Here is a 16,140-nt window from a genome sequence, read left to right on the forward strand (position 1 = left end):
GAGGTTTTGTTTGCACTGAGCATGCGTGCTTTGCACACAGTAAAAAAAATAAAAATAAAAATCAGCACAAATTATTTTATGTATTTTGGTTTTGCAGGTTAAAGTTGTTTTTTTTAATATATTGTGCTCCTGGGTTAATGTTGGTGATCAGTTTGCATTATTATTTATTGAATTTATGTTATTTTATTTTTCCGTATCATTAGCGCGCGTCGATCAGCTGCATGCGGGGTGCCGCGCAGCGATACGAACGAACAGAAAAGTAGTGCCCGGCCGTAATGGCGTCTTACTTTTTTTCAGGAGAGAGTATTGTGATGTAAATGTATCACTCTTTTGAACACAAATTGTTTTAAAAGAAAAACGCTTTATCTAGGTGACCCCAGCCAACTCGCCGGACAATTTTCTTCTCGTCCAACACCGGACCAGAACTCGTGTCACAGAACGCTGTCAAGGGTAAGTCAGTGCTGATCGCACACACTGGAGGTGAGGATGAAATTGAGATTCATGTCAAAAAATCCGAACGATCCCTTTAACTGCTTTCAACTGGTAAGTGGTGCCAAAGATGGGTAACCGTCCAACCAGAGAAGGTCACAGCGATAACCATTTTATTTCATAGTTTAGTGAACAGTCACAAGAGTAAAATCTTACAGAGTTATTGGAGTGAACTTTAAATGATGCGGGGAGTCAAATCGTCACAAATACACATGCATAAATCAAAAGGCGCGGAAAACATGCACAACAGTTAGCTGAACATAGTTCAGAGTATCGGATGTGTCGTAAGCACGATGCCACGAAGAGGCATTACTTTGGGCCCACGCTCGGGTGCCACGCTGACACACGGTGCCAGCAGGCCCCAGTGAAGGCGCTTCATTGTTACACACTTTTTTTTCTTTTTTGGGGGGATTTGCTTCTTTTTCAACAGCATCGCAAGTCAGGTAAACAGGCTGCAAGAAAAGCAGCTTTCATTCTCAACACTCTTCACTGGTCAAGAAAGACTCGACCCACATCACATTTGTTTTCTCGACAGAGATGCTGCGGAAAAGAAGCGGTCTTGAACCAAAAATCCCAAAAGCAGCTAACATACCTATACAAAGTAGGCCACAAACTGCCTTTGTCCACAGGAATTTTCCATAATAATAAAAATAATAAATGAGCTGAAACATATTTAGTACATCAGGAGTGTTGAGCTACACACGGAGTGACAAGTTAACATACCGCATCACATCGGCGACTCAGCTCCTGATACAATTCGTATCAAATGTGGCTCATCGGGGATTGCGCTGGAATCTGCTGAAAGTCGTTAAATATATTTACATGACACATTTACACATGAGAGGTTCTGTCTGTAGCAGATTCCAGTCAACCCAATAGAAGGGGCCACACAGATCAGTTTGTGTTATATATATATATATATATATATATATATATAATTTAAAAAAAAAATTATATATGTTTTACATGAGAACGAGATGTCCCTTACTAAAACTAAGGTACACGCCACAGGTTTGCCTTGCGTCATCTCCAACAAGATGACGAGCACACAAAAAAGGCCCCCCAAACACAGATTAATTTTGGTGTGCAATGTGAAATGCAACGTACACATGATGTGCTGCCTAACAGGTGCAATGGTGACACCAAATCAGCACTGTTCACTGATCAAGTCATCAAAGCAGACCTTATCAGCTTATCCATCAGCATTTTGCTGTCAGCCACACATTCTGGAATCCACAAGTCCAACCATCCATTTTCTTAACCGCTGAATCCTCACAAGGGTCGCCGGGGGGGCTGGAGCCTATCCCTGCCAGCTTCGGGCAGTGGGGTACACCCTGAACTGGTTGCCAGCCAATTGACATTACCGTGGCACGTCCCTCCCCGCCCACATTTTGCGACACGCAGCTGGTTGTCAAATGTTCCTTGTGATTTCTCGGTCAGGTATTTTCAGGACGCCGATATTTCTCTTTGAAGCAAGCAAAGGGCTTTAAATTTTTTACTCTTCACTCCCTCACCATGCAATTTTGCCCCAAAACAGAAGGAAATACGCATCGCTCTCTGCTGCTGCAGATGTAAGGAAAAGAAAGTCGCCTCACTTATTTCGACCTGTTGTCGGCAAAAAACGAAGTTTTTGGACATTATTCCTGTCAAGTCAGGTGAGAATGAATTTATATTACGTTTATTTATTTTACGTTTATATTATGTTTTGTTGGCATTTATAGTAAATAGTAAGTCAAACGTGTGGACGTTTAGCTACCCGGAGCTATTGTTAGCCTTTGGCTAATGACAACAATGGAGACGTAGTAGTTTCTGGTCATTTTAGAGGGATTCGACTGGTCGTGTGTGTGGTCTTCCACATAGTTTGATCCAGCGCAGACATTTTTCATAGTTGTTTGAGGGTCGAGGGCAGGGGTGTCCAAACTACAGCCCGGGGGCCATTTGCGGCCCGCCATCCATTTTTCAGTGGCCCACAACGTATGCTAAAAATGACATTTGACTCAGTTCAAATAAAATAAACAAAACAAAAATGTTTGGAGATGGTCAAATTAAGAACGGAGGGTATCGAAAAACAGGTGCCAATAAAGGTTATTTTAGTTAACTAAAACTAATGAAAAAAATAAAACTAAAATTAAAAAAACAATACAGTTACCGAAATAAAATAAAAACGAAAATGCTTTTAAAAAACGAAAACTAACTGAAACTACATTTTATGTTTACAAAACTAACTATAATTATAGCAAAAATGTCTTTCGCTTTAGTCATTGGTAATTAATTTAATGCATGAGACTTTGGGGATGATTTTAAATGTGATTTTTAGGAGATTTATTTTGATATAAACCAGAATAATGACGCTTGAAAGTATGTCACACAAAAGTGACGTCATCTAGCAGCAGCCAATAGAAAAGCACCTTCAGATGACGTTGCTCACATGGTGTTTTTTTTTAATATTGCGCACAAGTAATACACATTTAATAAAAAACAAAACACTAATACTAATACTGAAACTAACAAACTCAACTAAAATTAAGCATTTTTAAAGAACTAAACTCATAAAAACTAACAGAATCACCCTGAAAACTAATAAAAACTAACCAAAATGAAAAATTCCAAAACTATAATAACCGTATTGCTATATTACAAATAAATTGGTTTATATACTGTAGCATTTTTCTAAATATGCAAAAGCACAAATAAATTATTTGTACAATTTTTTGGACTAAACACAATTTCTCAAGTGGCCCTTGTGTCCTTCTGATTTTCTGTTTGTGGCCCTCAAATGAAAAAGTTTGGACACCCCTGGTTTAGGGGAATGGAATAAACCGGGTAGTGTCTCTCTTGTGTCTCTCTTACACAAGCTGTGACTTATAGTGTTTAACCATTTTCATTTTTTTTTCTTCTTGGCTTTGGATAACCACGCAATGCGCTACAGGGAGCTGGATTGCTTTTGTTTGTCCGCAGCAAAACGCACATGCCGTCACAGACATGGCGTCTTGCATCTTGACTGGTTTACTAAGGTCATGCGGGCGCGGTTTATGGTCAGGTCAATTGCAGGGAATACAGAGACAAACGACCACCCACCGTCACAATCACACCTAGGGACAAGTCAGAGTGGTAAATGAAGAATCCGTAAGTCCCTTCTCCAATTCCCTTCAGTAACCCATCTGCGCTTTCTCGGCCAGGATGGCAGCTGCGAGCTGCTGGGGGTCCGTGACGTGGGGGCTCCTGGCCATCACCCGACTCACCAGATCAGACGGGAAGATGTTGCACAGGTTTGCGTATGCTTTCTCCCTCGCGTCCCCGTACCGGCTGTGCCCCGGAGATTCTGGAAGCTGCGAGGTGTAAGGGGACGTGGTGAGGTGAGGTGGGAGAGGAGACTGGGCAGGAGGTATTGGGTGACTTAAATAGTGCGAAGGAGCTGAGTGGGGCGCTTGATGAGACACGTGGCGCGACGTGAAGCCATCTTGTGCCCAATGAGGCGAGTGCCATGGTGACTGGCACGTTTCTGGCACGCTCTGATAGGCACCGGGACCGCACCGAGGAAGCGCCGGCGGCTCCCTATAGTACGCATCCCAGGTGGGCAAAGCTTTCATTCGATGGTGATGTTGGGATATGCATAGGTGCTCATAAAGGTGAGATTCTGATGCGCTCTCCGCTCTGGCCGGAGCCACGCGGCGACCAATGGGAGAGCTCGGGGTATTCGACGCAGCCAGCGTGTGGTAGTCGGCGGGACAGCTAGAACGTGTCGCAAGCGGATGGTGCTGGAAATGAAGGGGTAATGGGTAGAGGGGCCGCTTTGGGACCGTGTCGGGAGTTTGACTGTGATCCCAGCTTTGGCCCGGTGACGCGCTTGTGTCATAACCGTGCGCTTTACCGTGTGGGACGTTGGCGTAATCGGCCACAGGAAAGCCGCACGGTTCGTGGCTTCCTTGACGGAAATGCGGCCGACCGTGGGGGTTGGCGTAAGCGTCGTCCACCGAGCCGTCCTGGCAAGCGTGACACGGCCGCTCGCCGTACGAGTCGCAGCTGCTGCCGCAGCTTGCGCTGCTTTCGCTGCCGCACTCGGACCCGGCCGACCCCGCGGAGCCGAGTCGGAGGTCGCCGTCGTGCGGGAAGCGACCGTCCGGGCTCTGCCTGGACGAGATGCGCAGGCAGCTGTAGGCGTGCGCCACCGAGTAGTAGTTCAGGTCTGGGGACTCGCAGTGTGGGTAGAGGTCATGACAGGGGGGCAGGGGCACACACTGAGGGGTGCCCGATCGGGACTGTTGATCCTGGTGAGGGCCTCCTGCGACCGCAGACAAGCTTGTGGTCCCGCCGCAATTACCGCCGCTCCTCTGGCTTTCCGTCCGCCCTTTCGCCGCCAGTTTCTCCTCGGCGTCGCTGTACGAAAGCGCTCGCACGCCGGGGTCCGACTGGCGTTTCGCCACGCCTTTATTTGCCTCCGTGCTGCCAGCCGGCACGCTGTGGCTCTTCACCAGCCCGGCGTCGCCCTGGTTCTTGGTGGCAACGCAGGTCTTGGCACTGGCCCGCAGCTCATCGGCCACGGCGCGTTGCGGCTGAGCGCCTCTCTCTGGGTGGTAGTACTTACATTTGTGGCCGTAGGTGCACTTCTTTCCTGAAGATGCAGACAGATGTGGAGTCAATAAAGCAGATTCGTAAACGACGTGGGTCTGTCTTATCCCACTGTGCGCTCACCATACGGACAAGGCTGTTTTTTCTGCTCGGGCATCACAGGTCGTTTCCTCAAGAAGTTGTCCAAACTGGGACCGTGTCGCCCGAGTGGGTCGTCCGGGGGCATGAATCTGACAGACGGGGAGGGAAGATCAGGAGAAACAATACAGTACAATACTCATATCCCACATAAGTGTACACAAATTTACATACATATATGCATATGCTGTTTACATATTAAGGCTGTTAGTCGATTATAATTTTATAATTAATAGCATGATTTCCAGTTAACTTGTGATTAATCTGAAATTCTTCACCCATTTTATATCTGTTGTAAATGTAGAATAAAATATTTTTCAAGTTGTTTAATCAACATATAAGTTGACAAATATGGTTTACAAATACAAATGTGGTTGTATCTTTTAGTTTTAGTTTCGTTTACATACAGTAATTTTTTTTTAGTAATCCATAAACTTACGTTTACTGAAGTTAAAAAGAGACAGTTTAAAAGAGTGTGAAACATTGAGTCATAGATTTGTGTTAAGGAATTTTTCTGCCACTAGAAGGCACTGATGTTTCATGTTAGATGTTGGTAATAGAAACAATACATTTTTCTTTTCAATGTCAAAGCAAATGTTATTTGGAACAGGCCATTTTGTTCATTGCAAATTACAGATAGTCACCAGTCCCCACGTTATTCCCAAATTGTGTTTCGTGGCTCCTTTGCACAATGTTGTATATGTGAAATACAGCATCAACAACAATCTTTTACATCAACTGTTTTTTTATGCCATTTAAGGACTTCATTTTAGCTAAATCAATTTAACGACTTTTAATCCTTTTTAATGACCTGTGAAAACCCTGCAATTAGATGAATGTTTAAAGCAATATTAAATGTAGACCTGTTAGCTCAGTCAAGGTCAATTTTGTGAGGTCTTGCATCCGTGAAAATTCATTTTAGTTGTTGCTGTTTGAAATTTCAACTGAAAGGTACATGGGGTTGTTTCAAATATTCCTTGTCCTCAAAATTCTTGGACTTAATTGTCCAATCTTCCGTGGCGCAGACCTACTTGTCATTGACAAAGGAGTACATGAGTAGTCGTTCATCAATGAACTTCTTCCACTCGGGTTTCTCATTGGCGAGGTCTCTGTAGTTGTCGTTTGACACGATGATGCCGTCCGACTCGTAAGCTAGCTTGACGATGAAGCGGTCGTCGTAGCAGACCACACGCCGGCCTTGCACGCGGCGCGAGGGAGTGAACACAAGGATCTTCTCCTTCTCCAGACGCCGCAGGATCTCTTGGTCTGCAGAGGACGTGAGACACAGTCGGCTGCATTTACGAACGCTTCTGTCCAGATTTTCCAACTGACCTGTTATCGGGGCGTCTGGCCGAGACTGCTCCTTCCTCCATGCCGGAACGAAAACTGTGACATCGTGGTGGCCGCGTTCTAAAAACCAGTCGACAGCCAGCTGGATGCCCTGGCAGGAGAATACCTCCTTGTTGCCATGGCTACGGGACAGAAGAATATTATAAGTCTCCTTCTAAAAACGCCGAGGAGTCGCGATGGGCTGCTCACCTCATGGCTACGTTACTGCCGTCCACCACGACAGGCCGCAGGTTTTCCTGGTCACACAGAGGCTCTGGCGGGCACGGTGAATCCAAACCCGAGGCTGCCGGCAAATCGGAGGAACCGTAAGAGGAACAAGAGGACGAGGACGCCGAAGTGGAGGCAGACGACCCGACTGGTTGCTCGCCGTCTGACGAGCCCCGTTTGACCAGCTCTCCCAGTATGTCGTTGATCAAAGTGCGCGGTCCCAGTTTGGAAAGTACCAGCCGCACCGTCTCCTCGGAATAGCCAAGTTTGAGCGCAAATCCCAGTTTGGCCTGGTACTGCTCGTCGGCCAGCGTGGGCTCGGACTGGGAGGACTTTTCCGGAGACACGGGTGGCTGGAGGGCGAGATCGTCTTGTGGGCCCTCTAATGAAAGTTCGACTGGCAGCTCGGGTGGTCCTTCTGTCCCCAAGTCCACACATTGGGTCCGACAGAGCGGCTGGTGGTTGCTCTTGCTGTGAGTTGAGCTGTTGTCTCCTTTTGGGTTGAGGTCACCAGTGAGCGCGGGAGTGGGAGACGCCCGTGGCTCGTCCGCTTTGTGGAAACGGGCACCATCCTCCGCCATGGCTGCCAGGGGGGCGGTGCCAGTGCCGGTCTCCCCCTGCTCCTCCATGGCAGGAGGCCCGTCGGCGCCGCCAGCCTGCCGGTCAGCCCCCGCTACGTGGAGATACTCGAGCTCCAGGTCGAGGATGCGGTCAGCTCCTGCATCCGCATGATTCTTCTGGCCCATGGAGCTGTCACGGACATCCGGTCGATTGCAGCCACCTCACAATCATGGAGTCAGCGATGCCTGAAGAAGTGAAAAGAATTGGTGATGTTGACAGTTTACAATTGGAAGCCTCCAGTACTCAAGTGTAACTCACTCTGAAGCCACGGTGGCATTTGTTCAGTGAAAACACATGGCCAAATTGTAATGAAAGAATGTGCTAAGCACTAACAGAAATTCACTTCATGCCTGGCAATAATGTGACTGATGTCATCTTACCATTTCAGTTTGTTGAAGCACTGAACACAATCATTAGCACAGACACCATCACAAGTTCACAACATAAGAGCAGCTGGAGAAGGGTTCAGAAAAATTCTTGCTGACATCCTGGTTGAAAACCTACGGTAAGGTGACATGGTAGAAAGAAAAAAAAACAACAACTTTGCGTTCCCTCGCAAGGATTGCTGATTGATGGATGGAAAAATGTCAGACATTCTGGATTCCTTACAAATCAACTGAAATATTGCAAGCCTTTTATTATTTTAATATTGCTGATTATGGCTTACAGCTTAAGCAAAACTCAAATATCCTATCTCAAAATATTTGAATATCATAAAAAGGTATACTAGTAGGCTATTCAAAACCTTGTACCTCCAAAATAGTCACTTTTCAGGAGACCCCAAAAACAGCATCTCTGTTCAACCGCTAACATTACATCATCAAAGCGAGCAAGCTTTGATGATGTAATGACATGTTTCAATGTTTCAACACTTTGGATTGGTCAATAATTTTTTAAAAATAACACCCATACTGACCAACAGAATAGATTTTTGAAAAAATATTAATTGACCAAATTGTGAATTTTTTTTCAGCCTGTCAGTTGAAATGCTTTTTAAAACGAGGAAAATTTCAGTTACTATGTGAATAAATATGGTTTTATAATAAAGTTTATTAAAGTTACAGGGGTTGCCCTGCGCCACTCTCGCCCCTGGCTGGTGGCCACACGATTCAAACACAAACAGAAAACAAAAAAAAACCACTATGTCGAGAGTTGCATGACCCTACGGGAAAACAACCTAATTACGATGGTCAAAATGTACACAATCGGGAAGGAATTCAAAACGGCATTTTACATTTTTAAGCAATGCATGCTAGTTCTCTTGTCTCATCATGTCAGGTTCTCGTGGCAACAAGTTAACAACAGAGCTCTTCTTAATAAATATGCGTGACTTGTCAGTCACATGTCAAAATAAGAATAAAAACATTACAGACTTTTTATTCAACAACCCAGTGGAAACTGGGAAAACCAAAGCCCACAATGGGACACAAATAAGCCTCTCCACTCGCACATTCAACTTTTGGTACAAGTTTCTTTTCACTGGGATGGTTTGCATGCAAGTGCGTGGTGGAGTGGTGGACCCACGGGTGGAAACACAATTGAAACTCAGCAGGTCAGAAGGTGATGGATGGGGAAAAAGACAGCAAGGGTGGGAAAAAAAAAAAATGACGTTCATGCACATAGAAATTGCTGCACACTGGAGACAGATCGAGAGAGAGAGACCCTGAAAAGGTCATGTGGATAAAACCGAAGAACAAGCTGGGAGGAGATTAGGGGATGGGACACGGGGTGCATTTCATAAAAAAAGGGGGACTACTTAGCAACCAAGCCACGGTTGCTAAGCTGTTTAAAACACCCCACCGTCCCCCCATACACAAAAAAAAGCCCGCTCAAACCGCCCAGACGGGGCGTGTTAGACTGTGTGGGGATGTGAAGGGGGGTGGGCTCTCAATGTGTCTTTAGTCCAACACCAACACAACACATGATAGCGACAGCTCATTAATTATTTTACACCAACACAAGCTCATGAGGACCAAACAAGAATAATACTTTTAATTTACACTCTGGGAGGTATACAATATTACTGTACTGTGATTGGACTTAGATTTGATTCAGAAGATGATTTTTTTTTTTTTTTTTTTTAAATAATAAAAACATTTGACTGCAATCTCACTATGGATGTGAACCTGATGAAAGTATGTCACAGTTTAGCATTGAATACAAGAAGTTGGGGGGCGGGTGGTTGGTGCAGTTATCTCTTGTGTTATTGTTTAATGTTTTGAAGTTTAAAATGGTAACATAAAATTAAGCGTAAAAAAAAGATAACATAAAAGATTATTTATGTATTTGTTTGTTTATTGTTAAATGGAGTTTGAATTTTTTGACATGAATCTCTATTTCATCCTCACCTCCAGTGTGTGCGATCAGCACTGACTTACTCTTGACAGCGTTCTGTGACACGAGTTCTGGTCCGGTCTTGGACGAGAAGAAAATAGTCCGGCGAGTTGGCTGGGGCCACTTAAATAAAAGCGTTTTTCTTCTAAAAACAATTTGTTCAAAAGAGTGATACAGTTGCACATAAAACTCCTTTCTTTTTTTTTTTTTTTTTTTCTTTTTTCTTTTTTTAATTTTTTTTTTTTTTTAAATAAAAAAAATAATTAAAAAAAATTAAAAAAAAAATAAAAATAAAAAAATAAAAACTCCTTTCTGAAAAAAAAAAAAGTCAGACTCCATTACCCCCCAAAAGGCACTATTTTTCTGTTCATTGGTAATTTCGTATCACTGCGCGTCGCCCTGTAGACAGCTGATAGTCGCGCCTTCCGCTTTCGAAAAGACAAACTTGTAGATGAGTACACGTCTATCAACTGCATGCGGGGGCGCAGCTCAGTGATACGAACAACAGAAAAGTAGTGCCTGGCGGTAATGGCGTCTGACTTTTTTCTTTTTTTTCAGAAAGGAGTACTGTGATGCAAATGTATCACTCTTTTGAACACAAATTGTTTTCGAAGAATAACGCTTTATTTATGTTACGCCAGCCAACTTGCCGGCCTATTTTCTTCTCGTCCAAGACCGGACCAGAACTCGCCTCACAGAACACCGTCAAGGCTGATCGCACACACTGGAGGTGAGGATATGAAATCCGAACGATCCCTTTAATTGTTGATGCACCAAAGAAACAAATCCAACCTAAGCGTTAAAACATGGTACAATAATTACAATTAGTTGCAAAATACTAATTTTAAGTAAATGTAAGTCAAATTGAAGTCCTAAATCCATCTAATTTTGCTGTCTGATCTGTGGAAGTTCCGCTCCATCATCAACGTGTCTCAACGGAACAAAACTGACGAGCATTTGTGCCACGCAGTGCGGTTGCATCTTTCAAACTTGAGCGAGACCCCTCAGGTCAGTTAATACAGTCTGGTGGCGGTTGAGATTGTGAGGGACGGGGCGGGGGGGGGCAGACCGGCATTTGTCTGGCACCGCCCACCACTGATCGAGCTAGCCCAGCTATGGGCGCTACTATAGAGGACGCTGGGCTTTCCCAACTGACACAAATCTCCGCAGCCAAATGATTTGAATGAGCGCGCACACTTTTAAGTGAAGCTCACTTTGGTCACGTGCGCTGCCACAAAGTAAACACACACAAGACCTGTTATATCCAGGCAATATTTACAATTCATATTTCTTGCTCTAAGTGGAGCAATTGGAAAATGTGTCATCATGCTAACGTAAAGAGAAAAAAAAAAAAAAACACACACACGGGATCATATCAGGCCTCATCCAAATGTGGAGAAAAATCTGCCACATATTGGACGCACAAAAAAGGAAATACGTAAACAATAACATATTAGCTTGACATCATCAGAATGCGCAAATTTGGTCTGCATATGCCAAAACAACACAAACGCATAGAAAGCATTGTTTCATATTAGGGTTGTGCCGTTAATTTAAGTTCAACTACTATTTCAATTATTACACTCCACAATTACAAAATCAGCGTAATCGTTTGAAAAAAAATATTTAATACAAATTTTTGAGTTGTTTAAATTTATACATTTGCACCTTTTGTAAAGTTTAAAATAACTACTTTAATCAATTTTGCTTCATCCAAAAGGAACTTGCATAATTACAGTGTTTGTCTTTAATATTTTTTTTTTAGTTGTTTTTTTTTTAGATTTAAACATTTTTTTGGGCCAAAAAAAATAAATGGTCCTACTGCACAGTGCACTTCAATTTCAAGTTTTTGCCAATATAAATAAATACATTAAAAATAATTGTTTAAAAAAAGATTGATACTAATTGTTGTTGTTTGAGTTATTTATAGATATTTGCACCTTTTTTTTATATTTTAATATAACTAATAAATTTGGTTTCATCCAAAAGGAACTTGCATAATTATAGCGTCTCAAAGAATTTGATTTGTCTAAGTTAACAATTTTTACACTTAAACATTTTCTTGTTTTGTACCACAAAAAGAAATGATCTGCCTAATCATGATTTCATTTCTTACCCAAATAATATTTTCTTCATAATCGAGCAGCCCTACTTCATATAGCTTATATAGTTGTCACATGATGTCCAGCTCTGTCAACAGATGTGCACATTAGGGTATTAAGATTTTGACATCGTTTCACCGTCTCACACCGGGGTAAACCGTAATATCATCACATTTTTCCTCTTTAGTTTTCTGGGCGTTACATTTTGTGATTTGGGTGCTCCATGGTTGCAATGGCAAAATATATTTATATATATTTTTTTTAAATAGTGGTATTTAAAGTGACACCGTTTCTATTTTTAGACAGCGCGATACCTTAATACCGTATTACCGCCCAACCCTAATATACATAAAAAAACAAAAACAAAAAAAAACAAAAAACTTTGTTGTAAGGACATAGACATTAAATTGGTCCTGCAGTGTAAATCCAGCCTTAATCAACATAACCTAACCCGCCACTCTGCACACCTCAAAAGTGGTCTTACTGTGGCCAACTTTGCTTGATTCAATCCAAGCTGCGTTACTTCACATCTCAAAGCGGCATTAAGAAGATCACATCAGCTCCACTATCACTCTCCTCGCACGGGAAGGCCTGCATGCATCATTTCATTGCGAGCGCATACTCACTTGCAAGATCGTCAGCGAGCACTGAGGGGGGAAAATAAAAAAAAAAGCCATCCCAGTTTCCGCATGTTTAGATTCTCAAATCCGAAATCTGCGGGTGGAAGTGAAGAAGAACTGCAAATGTTTCCCGTCCCAGAAGCGCTTTGGACAAGTGAGAAGCAGAACAGATGGAGGAACAATGTCAGCCAAGCGCCCGCATCTGCACCAATCACGGGCAGGATGTGTCACAATGAGGCGGGGCCACAACGGCGGGAGGAGTCGGGGGAGCCCGCGACACCCGCTTTCCCCCCAAGGCACGCGCAGGCGATGCAGCCACAAACACACACACACACGCGTAAACATCTGAATGAGAGTCCGCTTGTGTGGCCGATGAATCAACGCGGGGCGGGCGGCCGCACAATCGACGCGCACAATGGGAGGCCGGCGAGGGCAGCTGTCGGGTGAGGGATGGTGCCATTACGACCCGGGGCAGCAGTGGGGAACACCTGGCTGCAAGAGCGCCACCGTATCCGTCCTCTTTTGTCTGGGCCTGGAAGGAGGGCGCATGGGGGTGGATTGGGGGGGGGGTCAAGACTAGCGTGGCCTTTAAGAGAACGCAGGGGTTAAAAGAGGAGTGTGGCTCAGCTCAAAGGGAGAAAGGACTCGGACGTCTCAAAGTTTTATGTGAGGCCTCCTTATTGTGGCGGCACACTTCAGGCAGATGACTTGCAAGAAGACATCATCTGCTTTTTTTTTATTCGGTGATTAACAGGATCATTTAAAGACGACATCTTATGAAGAAATGACTTTTTAACTCATTCACTCGCCACCATCACAGAAGCAGTCCCGTTCGCTCCCGGCTGTTTTACTGGATTTTGACTGCTTTTACAAGGCCCACAGAATATTGTGTTCTATTGCTATAAAAACATGGAACCTATCAAAAGAAAGATTAAAGTCTCTTCTTTCATCAGGAAAAAAAAGTATGTTTCTGTTTCCGTTTTGCAGCAATTAGCATTAGAAGAGAGCTAAGTTTCATCAGTTTTCACAAATCTATTTAAAATTATAAGTAATTTAACTTTTTTTCTACATGGCCCTGGTTGATCTCCTTTGCTCTGCTGCCACCTGCTGGCCGTTTGTGTAATAACTACCATTTCTGCAACCGTTCTTTGCAGTTGAGAGGCTGCATCAAAGCCTTCTCTATGCTTTACCATAAAAAAAAACAAAAAAAAACGCATAAATACGTCTTTGGGACACTTAAAACATTAAAAAAAAAACGTATTTACATGTTATTGGGAGCAAATAAGTTAATTGTTTGTATACAAATGAATATGCTATGTGTACAATTATAAGGCAAGTGAGTATTTTTGATCATTTTGTCAACTTTATAAATATTTTCCAACTCCAAGCTCGATAAACTAGAATGCTTATTAGATTTAAGCATATCAGGTGCTGTTGTGACTATCCAAACCAAATGTAGTCACTGAGCTAATACTCAATAATAAATAACTAAATAATATTATTAGAGTGAAGGGTAGACAGGGACATTTTTTGTTTGCACAAAGCACTGAAAAAGTGCAGACCAGAGTACAGACTAGAGCGTGTTTTGGGGGCTTCTAATTTATAACTGTAGGTTATTGTTTTGTTTTTTGTAATTTCCTGTTCTGCATTTAATTATATTTAATATTTATTGAAACCATTTTTTTTATATTACCTGTTAAACATTAGTATTATTACCATTAAATGTCAGTTCACTAAGCAAGACAGAGTTTACAAACCTTAAAGCTGCTCTATGTAGCAATTTTCCCAAAAATATATTTACAATAGCCTTTTTTTTTATTTGACCATTTCCGACTCAAACAACTTCTAATTGGGAGATTAGCACCTTGGCTGTTCCCAATGAGTACTCCTGCAAGCCTCCGGCCAAAAGGTTTCAGACTAGATTCGGGTTTGAATTTCCCGCCCTCCGTCTGCGAATGTGACGTCATGCGCGTAGTTTGTACATGAAGAAGTTCAGTTTCATTTTTCGTCCACAAGTTGTACTACTTGATGTTGTCTGGTAAAATAAAGTACAATACAAGCATAATAATAACACTAATATTTTGTACAAGTTGTACCCTGTGTGCCATCTTCATTTACTTTTACATATATTACACATATATTTACACATCTGAACACATCTCACAAGTGTTGCCTTTACTATGACAAGAATTATTCAAATAGACCTTTGGATGCAGAGATATTCAGTTTTTATTTTGGGTATGTAATTTTCAAGCAAAAACTTGAAAAATAGCTTTGGGCTTAAAGGGATACTTTACTTATTTAGCCATTTTTGGCAGTCAATATTAATATTTTGCCTATAATAGATGTGATATTTTCATTGTTTTTCATGTACAATTAGTACCTTTAAAAACACATTTTGCAACTTGCTGTCGACTGCAAAATGACATCACAGGGGCTCAGGTAACCAATCACAGCTCACCTGTTTTTTTTTTTTAAAGGTACTAATTGTATGTGGAAATATAATAAAAGTATCAAATTAATTACAGACAAAATATTAACTTTTTATTGCTATAATGGGCTAAATAAGTGAAGTGTCCCTTTAAAATGATCCTGAAATTATTGGTGATGCTACTTGTTTTGGTTTTGACACTTTTGTTTGACACTGTTTTTTTGTAATTCCAAACAACTGACAAAACCATGCTGCTTAGTATGGATGGATGGATGATGGATGGATGGATGAATGCCCCCAAGTAATGTGTTTCTCAATTATTATTCTTATACTTTACTCATTGTTGCCTATTTACTACAAAAGTACCTTTTCTACTAAAGTGATCTACAATGATATCAATATCATATCACGTACACTTCGTGTGTGTGCTTGTGCGCGTGCGTAGATGACATTTGGGCTACTTTTAAGAGAAGGTGGGACGAAAATACACACCACACGGGGGATGGCGAGACAGCTGCAGACACTCCCTCTGTACTCCCAAATTGCTCAAATCCCTCCGGGACACCAGCAGGCTCACAGATGTAGCAAAGCACCCGACAAGCATTAAGGGTCACGATCACAAATAACAAAAAATAAATAGCGGGGCGCCTTCAAAACAAACAAAGTGCCCTGAAAGACATTTGGAACGCTTTTCAACAGCCTGTTGAGGAGCAAAAGCGGTGCTTGTAGGGAGCGCGCAGTTTGCGTGCACAGTCAGTGCAACGCAAACCGTCACGACCTCCCTGTTGCAGCACAACGGACTGACACCGCTTTAGCATGCTAGGCTAAGCTACAACCGCCCGCCTACCTGGCAGGTGGCCGTCGCGGGGTCCTTCGACAATCGCCTCCATATCAAACCAACAAAATGTTCCTGTCACATTGTTGCGGCGAGTCTGGCGACGCACAAAACATCCGACTGTCTTTGGAGCGTGACGCAGCCTTAGTGAATCAAGTTAACAATAGTCAACACGGCACTAGAAATTTTGAATTCAAGTTGTATTTCAAAATAAAGCACATAGCTTGTCGCTCGATGGATTTAACGACTGTGTTTGAGTAATAAATACCGACCGAATTATGTGGTGTTTTTATTATGCACGAGATAATTGGAGGTTAATTCTCTTTTGGAAACGTTAACAGTAACACCATTTTATTATTCCCTCCCCCAGACCCCCCAACGTGGGCGGAAACGACGCGTGAATAGTCAGCTCAGCGCCCCACATGCGCCACCAAAATAAAGGTA

At 42.8% G+C, this 16,140-nt stretch overlaps 1 protein-coding gene across 3 annotated transcripts; it reads right to left on the bottom strand.

Moving 5' to 3' along the window:
- Nucleotides 1-575: 575 nt before the first annotated feature.
- Nucleotides 576-15,983, bottom strand: LOC144013434 (putative ribonuclease ZC3H12C). 3 transcript variants are annotated; one of them, XM_077512304.1, is made up of 6 exons: nucleotides 15,709-15,983; nucleotides 6,736-7,559; nucleotides 6,529-6,668; nucleotides 6,228-6,462; nucleotides 5,182-5,288; nucleotides 576-5,101 (listed from the first exon to the last, which is right to left on the bottom strand). In XM_077512304.1, exons 2-6 carry the CDS (start codon nucleotides 7,497-7,499, stop codon nucleotides 3,639-3,641), a joined length of 2,709 nt encoding a protein of 902 aa, XP_077368430.1. In that variant the 5' UTR covers nucleotides 7,500-7,559; nucleotides 15,709-15,983; the 3' UTR covers nucleotides 576-3,638. The 3 variants fall into 3 exon arrangements, with proteins under 3 accessions (XP_077368430.1, XP_077368428.1, XP_077368429.1); XM_077512302.1 differs by having other exon boundaries at nucleotides 6,228-6,668; nucleotides 15,709-15,974; XM_077512303.1 differs by lacking the exon at nucleotides 15,709-15,983 and adding an exon at nucleotides 12,437-12,674 and having other exon boundaries at nucleotides 6,228-6,668.
- Between the last annotated feature and the right edge of the window lie 157 nt (nucleotides 15,984-16,140).

The sequence above is a fragment of the Festucalex cinctus genome, chromosome 2 (assembly GCF_051991245.1).
Source record: "Festucalex cinctus isolate MCC-2025b chromosome 2, RoL_Fcin_1.0, whole genome shotgun sequence".
NCBI lineage: Eukaryota > Metazoa > Chordata > Actinopteri > Syngnathiformes > Syngnathidae > Festucalex > Festucalex cinctus.